Raw genomic sequence first — 11,557 nt, 5'->3', positions numbered from 1 at the left:
GGGGAAAAAAAAAACACTGGTAAGCTTTGTAAGAATGACACCATTGAAAGTGCTTATAACAAATCAGCTGGAGAAGCACATGCAAAGCACTGTATTTATCCACCAATGCCATTTTTTTTCTCCACTCTTTTTATAACATTAGTTTTGCCACCACCGGATGTAGCACCAACTAGGAGTCAAACCTAAAAGCAAAAGTGCCCCATTCCCTACAGATGGCATTTCCCCTTGTGCTCTCTGGACCCCTCAATGCTGTGTACTCACGTTTCATTCTCTGGGAACTTAACCATATTACTGCAAGTTCACAATTTCCACACTCGAGAAGACCTCTGCACATACAAAATTTTATTTAAAAAATCCTCTCATAACAAAACTCAATTTTCCACTTTTGTGAAGGCACAAAAAGCAATGCTGTACACAGAACATCCTTGCTGCTTTCAGGTGCCACCTGGGAACAGGACCTCCCACACAGCCAAGAATACTTAAAATCACTTTCATTTTTATTACTATACCTTAAATTATACAAAAATAGTTGGATCACATCTTCAGCCCAACATTGTAACAAAATATGCATCATAAAACGTTTTTAAGAGCTGGCCGACTTTCCTCCTGTAAAGCATTTTTGTCATCGAATCTGGCTAAGAAATAATCCTCTTTACAGAAGGTGTCATTTTGCCATGGAACCTTTCACTAATTACAGGTACATTCAAAACCGTGAGAGCCAACAAATAAAACATAAGATCTGAAATCGCTGGCCGACCAAAATGCTAATACTTTGGGTTGGTGAATTCTTTTATAACTGAAAACATTCACCACAGAAGAAAGCCGGTAGGTATGTGGATCTAATTAAATACAAAATTAAAACTGAATCTATAAAAATGATGTTTAAATGGCAATAAAAGTAGTTAAAGTCTATTTTTTAATTACAGTATTACATCGAAGACACATAGCAAGCCCCAGTGGTCGCTGGGGAACCTGCCGCAGTCCAGCTTTTCCTGTCCCAGTAGATCTAGAGTTTGCGGGATGAACTGACCCCCATTGTTGGCAGCCCGCGTGAGTATGCGGTCAAAACGAAGTCGGCAGGTGTAAGGAGCCTTCAAATTGTTATTTGTTTTTGTGTCCCATGTGTAACGACAATGTTCAGGTTTACCCAGAAACTCCCAAATGTCCAAAATGTCATGTGGCAGTCCTCCTATTTTGGCCACCTGGAATGAAAAAGAGAAAGGATGTTCACACATCTGCAAATCCAGGCAATCCATTTCAATAGCGGCATCAAAAGAAATAGTTCAATATTGAGGAGCGAAAGCACACAAAAAAATGGTCAAACCGTCCTCCTGTCAAGAGTTCCTCACTTAGTCTAAACAGACAGTGTAAATCATGGCTCTAGGACGAGATCACTAGCTGGTACCAAGGAGAACTTCAAAAGCACTTATGTTGAGAAAAGCAAGTATGTTACACACACAGAAGCTAAACGATTACAGTTAGAACATTACACATGGAGGAGAAAATGAATATTAGCAACCAGTAGGTGTGATTGAGCCAATCATGTGGCTCGTATGGCATGCATTACCTGCCGGTATTGTACCATATAGCAAGACATTTATCAGGCTTCGAGCACCTTCGTGGTTTTTAAAAACTTGTCTGGTCTACGGCAGTGCCACTTCTTTCAGCATTCCTTTTCATCACTGGTGACTCTACTCCAATTTCTCCATGCAGCTGCTATGGTAGAGAGCTCTTTTCGTGAAGGAGTGCCTTCCCGTTTTCGCAAATGTGTCCGTGCTATCGGGCCCTCTTTCAAGACCGGAACCTTGCTTGTGCTCAGAGCAGTTTGCATTTGGAGCAGGGATAGCTTTGCAGAATTAATACAAAAAGCACAAAGTAGTAGTAGATGGGGGGGCCCCCCCTTTTCTCTTCTGGGAAATGTTGACAGTTGGTAAGCCCTCATTTGTGTCTTTAGTCCCGCCACCTTTTGATAGGCTTTTGATATGAATTTTAATATAATAAATGTTTGATATTGAAAGGATATCAAAATGCTATCAAATGTGTCTTTTTATAGGACGTTTGATATGCTTTGATATGAAAAGGGTATCAATTATATCAGTTTGATATAAAGTTGATATTAAAATGTTTTTAATATGGGACAGTGCATGTGCGCTGTTGCTTGGTCAGGGGCATAGTGAGTTGTGAGGAGTTAGCTGGTGAGTGTGAGGTGTTGGTGACGCTTTGATGATGCGGGAGTGGATTGTGGCCTCGTTGGTATGACGTCATGATGTTCTATAAAGCTGTATTACACAAAAGTAGGGGAGCCCCTGTGGGCATGCGTGAACGGGGGCAACATACAATGATCAACCAAAGTGATTCCCCAAGCTACTAACACCACCCTGGGTTGTATTCATTTGTAATTATTTACAACAGTTATTAATGTGCATAAAGGTCACAAACAGTATCTCAAATCAAGAATGATTTTAATGTGTATATATCAGTGAAAAGAAAAATCTTTTTTGCTATACATATGTGAGGGTATCCTAACAAAAGAAGATTACAAACAACATATTTACATTAAGACTACTTTGAAGCACAATTCCTAAAATCAATGTTTTAAGAGCAGACAATAGGTGAGAACACAATTGAAATAAGAAAAGAGCAAAATCAACAAAAAAGATGCAATCATACATTAATCGATGAGCAATTCATTTTCCAGACTTGGCCAAGGTGTACTAAATGGAACCCTGGACAGTTTTTAAAGGTACAATGAATTGATAATCATGCCTTTGATCTGCCTAGGTGAACGTGAAATATCTACTGTTTGTACAAAGCCCCTTCTGGTTTGCTGGGCATTGATGTGCACGTTTCAGCGTGCCAGTGGTCGTGGCATTGATGTGAAGCCTTCCTCAGGGCAGGAAAGTAACCCTAGGGGGGCAGAGAAAAGGAATTTTGGAGTGGTACTAAGGTTCTTGAGTTCATTTTAACTGCACACATTCATCTGAAAGCCTCCACAAGTCACTTACCCTGTACTACTCACAGGGGGTGTGTGGAGCCGACTCCAGAATCCCGGGGTCCCTCCCTTTAGAGGGGGGGGCACCCCTTCTATTGAGGTTCTCCTAATGTGCCAATGAATGGCTACTAAAATGTGTATGTCAGACTCTATCCCACCTAAGTCACAACAACAATTTGCAAGCAAGTATCCAGTGTATGTAATGGGCACTGTGTGCCCAATGTAGACCATTACATTAAGAAATTGCAACACGGGAGCCGTACCAGAGTGCTGCTGTCATAGATGCAAGACGAGTAATCAATGGGATATCTCCGTAGGTGCAGTGAATTACTGCATTCACAGGCTGCCGAGCTGGCTTGAGGTATCTACAAGTAAGAGGCCAAAATATGCATTTCTGCTGTACATCTATCCTACCTATGAATCAGATATAATAAAATGAAATCCAAAGTGCAAACTTTCGTATAGTATAGTTATAGCCAATGAATAGCTATCCTATCCTACCTTGCCATGTAGGTGACGGTTCATGAAGAGTAATCCGTAGTACATCTCCGTTAATCTGGTTGCTGCCTGTGTTTGAAAAAACAAGCTGACTCAGTCTCTGCAATGGGGAGTCAAAGTAATGCGTGTTGCTGCCAATTGTCAATCCGGTCCATTCGAAATTCGTGAAACGGGCCCCCGAGAATAGGCTTATGGGATCTTAGAACCACAACCGTGCGCTTTCCATGCGGGAATTGCACAGCGTTTAAGTTTACTAAAAAAAACGAAGGAATTTGACATCAATGGGAGGACCTGGACTCTTCGCAACCATACTAATTGCAAGACAAAACAGGTAATTTATTGCATAGAATGTCCTTGCGGCTTAAGATACGTGGGCCAAACAATCAAACCCATACACATTAAAATCTGCGAACACAGATCAAGGATCAGATGCAGAAACCTCAATGCACCATTGGTAAACCATTATATTGAACTCCAGCACTCGGCTGACGACATGACATGGTGGGTGCTTGACACAGTCACAAACTCTTCAAATGTTTTAGGAAGCCTCTTACAGAAAGATGCTAGGTGATACACCGACTGGACTCATTCCATGAAGGTCTGAATGAAGAATCAGTGTCACCCGTCTAATAATTCTAGCAGCACCAGCCGTATGCGCTTAGTTTTTTCAATCACCACATGCTTCTAACCGATCTACATATTTATTATAATTCACTGGCCCTTGGTGATCATGCAAACACCTATACTGGCAAGATGGGATACGCGCCCCGGCACACAGACCCAGGTCCCAGGACTGAGGCACAGGAGCTGGGTAACTAACTACTAGGAAGCACCCATTGGAGCCTTTCTACAGTCAGCACATATGGTCAGGTGCTGCCTGGAATACAGCCACTCGGCACAGACATGGGGTTAGGACCACTCTAAGCTATGCCCAGCATCCTCTCTGCCTAGGAAGCATGATGAGTGCATCTGCGGATTGGATCTAGGACCTGCCGCAATCTGGGACCAGACATGACGAGTCCATGTTCTGAAGGATTTCGAATTTTTGCACGTGGAGTTTGTACTCCAGTTCATCTTGGACAGATATATGCAGGGATGTTTTGACCCGATGGGGGCGCATACAGAACCATCAAAGAGCAGATGGTGGCTCTTAGAACTCCCATTTCCACAGGTATTTAGCAACAGTAGTATCTACACAATAACACGTCTCTCACAGCCGTTTTTTTGCATGACGGGTTGCACATGGTGGGAAACTTACATATGGGTAAAAGTCGCACGTACAGCCTACATATTTCGGGCCATTGCAGAGGAGATGGCGCTTTTATATAGCCTGGGTGGTACAGGTTCATAAAATAATAGTTCCCCTTATGAACGTGCATTACTGCAGCAACACAGGGTCTCCATGGCAATGTGTATACAAACGTGGGAGGCCGCGTGCAACGTGTTGTGGCATGAGCTTGCAATACTTTATAAGCTTTTAAACTCCATGGTAACGCAGGTTTGCTGATTGGACCAGACGCGAGCGGAAGCCATGAAATTGAAAACTTAATGTAAAGGTATGCTAAAAGCCTCGAGTGTGGTTCAGGAACATTATTAGGCAAACTAGAGCAGGGCTAATTAATTACAACAAATCTTTTAATCCATTATTCGACTCAGGAAACGAATTAGCCTGATTTTGCCATCCGACTGTCCGGAACCACCACAGAGACCGCATCATTTCCGAAATTCGTATTAATCGTCATGGCAAGGTAGGCCAGCACAACTAATCATTGGTTGTTCCATGATGGAGGGGTAGCTGTGATTTTGAATCCTACATATTTTTGGTGATTTGAAGACATGATAGACAATTGGCAGCAACACGCATTTCTTTCACTCCCCATTGCAGAGACTCTGAGTCAGCTTGTTTTTTCAAACACAGGCATCAACCGGAGTAACAGAGATATACTACTGATTACTCTCCGTGAGCCGTCACCTACACAGTAAGGTAGGATAGGATAGGATAGCTATCCCATCGGCTATACATATACTATATGAAAGTTTGCACCTTGGTGTTTATTTTATTATATCGGATTCATAGGTAGGATAGATTTACAGCAGAAATACATATTTTGGCCTCTTGTAGATACCACAAGCCAGCTCGGCAGCCTGTCAATGCAGTAATTCACTGCACCTTCGGAGATGTTTGAATACTCGTCCTGCATCTACAACAGCAGCACTCAGGTACTGCTCCTGTGTTGCAATTTCTTAATGTAATGATCTACATTGGGCGCATAGTGCCCGTTACATATGCTGGATACTTACTTGCAAATTGTTGGTGATTTACGTGGGATAGAGTATGTATTCATCTGCCTCTTTTTAGCAGCCATTCATTGGCACATCAGGAGAACCTCGAGAGAAGGGGTGACCCCCCTCTCCCCTAAAGTGAGGGACCCGGGATTCTGGAGTCAGTTCCACACATCCCCTGTGAGAAGTACAGGGTAAGTGACAGGTGGAGGCTTTCAGATGAACGTGTGCAGTTAAGATGAATTCAAGAAGTTTCTCCAATCTTAATAGCACTCCAACATTCCTTTTCTCTGCCCCTGTAGGGTTACTTTCCTGCCCTGAGGAAGGCTTCACATCAATGCCACGACCATAGGCACGCGAAATGGGCACATCAATGGCCAGCAAACCAGAAGGGGCTTTGTACAAAAATTAGATATTTCAAGTTCACGTAGGCAGATCAAAGGCATGATTATCAATTAATTTAGTACACCTTGGCCAAGTCTGAAAAATTAAATGTTCACCAATTAATGTATGATTGCATCTTTTTTGTTGATTTTGTTCTTCTTTCCTTATTTCAATTGTGCTATCTCACCTATTGTCTGGTCTTAAAACATTGGTTTTAGGAATTGTGCTTTAAAGTATTCTTAATGTAAATATGTTGTGTTTGTAATCTTTTGTTAGGATTCCCTCACATATGATATGGCATTTAGAATGCGCCTATACACAAGCGTTTCGAGGCGCGGCGAGGCAATGAAGGGGGAAACAGGGGGAAGACAAACAACGATCTTACTAGGCCAGGTGTCATTCGGATTGCGCAAGTGCATGGGCAGGGGGAAAGGGAAAAGTGGGAAGGGGAAGGGAGGGGGGGGAAGTGCAGAACATGGGATAGTGGAAAAATAAGATAAATAAAACGGCCAGATGGTGGCAAGTGCATGCATAACTGCTGGTAAGGCGACTGTAGGGATACAGAATAACAGTCCCCAGGTGCGGGGGTTGCCAGGGAGACAGTACAGGTGTGCAATTGGTGGGGCCTGGGCCCGAGATCAGAAAGGGTGGCCAGGTAGCCAGTGCAGTTTCAGCCAGGAAGTCAACAGGGGAGAGGAGGAGAGGGGAGAGAAGGCAGAAGCAAAAGAGGAGGGTTTTGAGGTGCTTCCGGAACCGGAGATGGTTCTCCTCAAGTTTCAGGGAGGCGGGAAGGCAGTTCCAGAGGGAGGCCCCTGCCGGAGAGAGTTCTAGATCTACCACCAACTCGTTGCTTGGAGAAGCGACAGACCCTGAGGGAGTTGGAGGAGGATGAGCGAAGAGCTCGAGAAGGAAGTTATTTGGGAAGAGAGAGATGAAGGTATTGCGTCCCCAAACCCCAGAAGGCCTTGTGGACAATACAGAGGGCTTTGAACTTAATCCTCGCAGCCATTGGGAGCCAGTGCAGAGATTTCAGTCTTGGAGAGATACGATCCCTGGGCTTGAGGCCAAGGACAAGTCTCGCAGTCCTGTTCTGGATAAGTTAAAGGGGGCGGAGAGTAGAGGCAGGCAGATTTAGATAGAGGCTGTTACAATAGTCCAGCTTAGAGAGAACCAGGGCTCTGGAGATGGTGAGCTTCTGGGGGAAGGAGAGGAAAGGAAGAATACTTCTGAGGAGGTGTAGCTGGTAGTGTGACTTCTTAGAGACGTCAGAGATGTGAGGAGAGAAGGAGTGTGGAGTCGAAGATGACCCCGAGGTTTTTGGCCTTGCAGGTGGGAGCAGGAAGAGGGCAAAGAGAGGCCGGCCAGAGAGCTGCAGGGAAGGAGGGAGTGGGTGTCCAATAAGTAAAATCTTGGTCTTACTGGCATTAAGGCAGAAGTCATTGGTGGCACACCACTCCTGGATAGCAGACAGTCAGACATGAGGGAAGGCGAGGAGGAGGAGGCCGAGGGTAGCCTGAAAATGAGCTGGGTATCATCCGCATAGCACTGAAAATTGGGGCAGAGAGCAGCAATGCGGTGGGCAAGGAGTGCCAGGTATTGGTTGAACGGCCAGGCAGAGAGGTTACACGTATGTATAGCAAAACAGTTTTTCTTTTCTATGATATATACACATTTAAATAATTCTTGATTTGAGATACTGTGTGTGACCTTTATGCACATTAATAACGGTTATAAATAATTACAAATTAATACAACCCAGAGTGTTGTTAGCAGCATGGGCAATCCCTTTTGTTGATCGTTATATAAAGCTGGCCTTTGATAAGCCTTTGAATAATTTTATATAAAACGTTATATTATTTATTTAAAACATTTGCTATCAAAAATGTTTCATATCAAAAACACAATTTGATATAAAAAGTTTTAAAAAAGGCATATCCATTTTTTTATTACATACATTTTTTATATCAAAATGATGTTTTTTATATTGACATTTTAAACAAATGTATATAAAAATGTTAAAAAATGTAATATCAAAATATATATACAAAAAATGCTTTATATAAAAATTTAAAAACAAATATTTCTATCAAAATGAAACATTTATATCAAAACTGAAAACAATGTATATAAATGCTTAAAAAATGTATATCAAAATTAATTTTATATCAAACTTTAATATAAAAATGTAAAACTTTTTATATAAACATGCTACACAAATTTGATATCAAAATTACATTTCTTTAATATCTAAATGTTTTCATATCAAAATTGTATCTGAGGGAATGCTCAGGCATGCCCTGACAAAAATCTAGCCCTGTGTATTTTTATTTAATGGTGCAAACAGAGCTTTTAAAACAAAACATGTGTATTCTTTAGCTGCAGGCAGGATTAACTGCCAGCCTGCATTTTTATATATTTAGGTTAAAGTGCGCCTGGAAATGGAAAAACTGTCTCTGGAATCTAACTGGCTTGATAAGGTCATTTTGTAATCCACATTTTATGTTGTTTTGCTGGAGAGGAGGTTTTAGGTAATTAAGGATTTTTTAAAAAAGGTTTAACGGGTGACCAAAAAGTCTCCAAAGGGCAGGCTGCTTTGTGTGACTCAGCAAATTCTGAATGTTTTGAGAGCACAGGGGTGGGTTTGCCTGTCTCTACCGATCTCCTGCGGGTGCTGGGATGGGGCCCGTTTTGTACGGATCAACAGCTTTGGAATGTTTCAACAACCCTTGGATGGCATCAGACAGTGCTGTTACAGCTCCAAAGCCGAATGGATCTGGGGGGTATATGCCGCAGAGTTCTTTGGTGAATTCATCAATGGACCCTGTTGTTCTGGAGTTTTTACAATGCCCGCTGGAGCATCTGGTGGGCCTTTGAGCGATAAAGGCAGCAAAGCCCCGAAGGTTGTTTATGACTATTGTACTGGTCCAGCATTGAACCGGGTGCACGAGCAACTTGGAAATGGGCTTGCAAATGATTCTATAAAAAGGTGTCCAGGCACGCAGGTTATCCCATTGTGTTCTACTGGCTCAAGACGGCGTTTAACACGACAGCGCCCCTCCAGCAGAATAGGGAATGCTATGGTTTTAAACCCCGATTATGGAGTTATTCCCTCAGCAATTGGGCCCTCGAGGACTATGGCGGATATTACCGGCCATTTAAATATTCAAATTGTTCATGTCTGTGCAGGAGTTGGTGTTCACGCATTTTTAGACAGATCTCTTGAGGGCTCTGGCCTGCAAGCCTCCTTTAAAGTGTACCTTCACAAGACAGTGCAGGTGTGAAGCAGGGTCATGGGGTTGATGTACATTCTAAATGTTTTAAGCTGCAAAATGCAATGCGTAATGTTGACAATGATCCGGCTGGGGTAAGACAGCCACGGGGTGGCGGGTTAAACAGCAACTTAAGAAAAATAATGACAGGGGTGAGGGTAGTACAAACATGGCTGCACAGTTGGGGGGTTGACACGACCGATATGATTGTGCTGGCCAACAGTGACAAATATATATGCTCTGTAGAATGTATATGTTGGTAAAGATGGAAAAAAACATTAGCAGTCTGGTCATCCAATCTAATGCAGAAGTAGGTCCCAACGAGGCCTCACTTTCAGGGCTTTGAACTGAGGATCTGCTAGTGTTCCTAAGGTTTTTGCATAAAGACATGGGGTTGTTGTTGGTGGTGAATGCCGGAAATATGGCATATATCCATGATGGCACTACAGCCGCTATTCTTGATTGCATGGTAGCCGAGTTGGAAGCGTGAATATTTGAAATGCAGAGGAGTTTACTAACAACCCTATATTTCTGGAGATGATTTTAGAGGATGCTGGCATTGTTAATACAGTTGATGAAGTGGATATACATAGCAATGTGGCTATGAGTAAACATATTGGGGCTATTAATACATCTCCCCTTGATAGCCAAGATGCCTGTGTATGCTGGGATGGAAGTGAATACAGTGTTGGCCCTGATAATGTTTCTGCCGATGTTCAGGAAGGGTTAGCATACAATAAACGTAGCTTCAATGTTGTTTCTTCTGATGTTTAGGGCCGGGGCGGACACAATGTTAATCTTGCTAATATTACTTCTAGTGATGCTCAGGAAGGGGGCGTTTCTAATATTTTTGATGGCGCTCAAAAGGGGCGTGTAAACAGGATTTGGGTGGAACTCCTGCTGGGGTTCAGGAGGGCTGTGTGAATAACAATGGGGCTGTTATTGATATTTCGGATGATCAAGGGGTCTACAATGCAGATGTTAATATTTCAAATGCGCCGCTGCAGAGTGTTCAACCACAAGGCATTGCAACCTCAGAGGTTCCATCAACATCATACACTAACACCAATACACCAGTTGAAATCACTCGCCATGAGCCCATTATAATTTTGGATAGTGATACAAACATGCAAAATGAAGGTGATCACTGTGTGGGAGCCGGGGGCCGTTTTGGCGTCATTAATGTGTAGATACAGTTAAGTTTGAGCGTGTAGCAGTTATTCAAAAGAAGAAAAAAAAAGGGCACTAAAAATTGTAAGAAATGATTGAGCATCGTCAAGTTTAAAACCTAATCGTAAAAAGAAGCGGCTTGTACATTCTATGGTTCAGACCACATTTGAAAATGCGGAAGGGGTTGTTTTGACGCTACTAGAGCACCTGGGTGGTGATACTAACGCCTTAGCGATGATGCCTTGTGGGACAGGTATAGGTTTGCCAGTCAATATTGCACTAACCGATACACCGGTTGTTGAACACACCCCATTAGTCGTAGAAGAGTCCGATAGGCCTTGTGAAACATTCACAGAGGTGCACCCGGCTACAGCGCTAGGCACTGCACCAGTTCTTTAACACAATGCACTAACCGCCTGTCTGGCCACATTTCCACAAACATTTGTGGGGTTTAGTATATATGCATCGTTGCTACACCCTGCTCCAGAAATATCCCAAATATTAAACATACCAGAGGAGCCTGCAAAGTTATGACTAGCAACTAGTGAGCCCCCTCAAACCACTCAAGAACATGTCTATAGCGCCCAGTGCTCTGGGGGAATCGAGTAAAATTAAAAACACATCCGCTAACAAACCCATTGTTACAGATGGGCTAATTGTTCAAAGCGGAGGCAGTTATCTGTTTCGATAGCGCTCTAAAAACAGGAGACAACTTAAAATGGGCTAGATCTCGAGCTCTGAGGCGTCGCATATTTAAAATCTTTAAAAAAGGCACGACTGGTTATATCCAGACGCAATCGAGCTAGCATGCCGCTGATATCAGCCCCCCAGACGCAAGATTCACCCGTTTATTTGAAAAGGATGCAAACTTATAAGAAAAGGTATAAACATTTTCAGCCGTGGAACATTACGAGGAATTTAGATTCATGAACCTGGATCACTTACACTCTGGGGCAGAGGA

The 11,557-nt window shown here is 42.8% G+C and overlaps 1 protein-coding gene across 2 annotated transcripts in view; it reads right to left on the bottom strand.

Annotated features, from left to right (window-relative positions):
- Positions 1-327: 327 nt before the first annotated feature.
- The window catches only part of TDP2 (tyrosyl-DNA phosphodiesterase 2), a 190,790-nt gene continuing 179,560 nt past the window's right edge, over positions 328-11,557 (bottom strand). The window contains exon 7 of one of the 2 annotated variants that reach the window (XM_069613619.1): positions 328-1,202. In XM_069613619.1, the coding sequence (XP_069469720.1) occupies positions 921-1,202 (282 nt within the window). In that variant the 3' untranslated portion in view covers positions 328-920. The remainder of the gene's footprint in view (positions 1,203-11,557) is intronic. The other variant, XM_069613618.1, reaches the window with a different exon arrangement.

The sequence above is a fragment of the Ambystoma mexicanum genome, chromosome 5p (assembly GCF_040938575.1).
Source record: "Ambystoma mexicanum isolate Mex_15411 chromosome 5p, UKY_AmexF1_1, whole genome shotgun sequence".
In the NCBI taxonomy this organism is placed as follows: Eukaryota; Metazoa; Chordata; class Amphibia; order Caudata; family Ambystomatidae; genus Ambystoma; species Ambystoma mexicanum.
The sequence above is the reverse complement of the archived record's forward strand: the minus strand, read 5'-3'. Positions and strand labels throughout refer to the sequence as shown.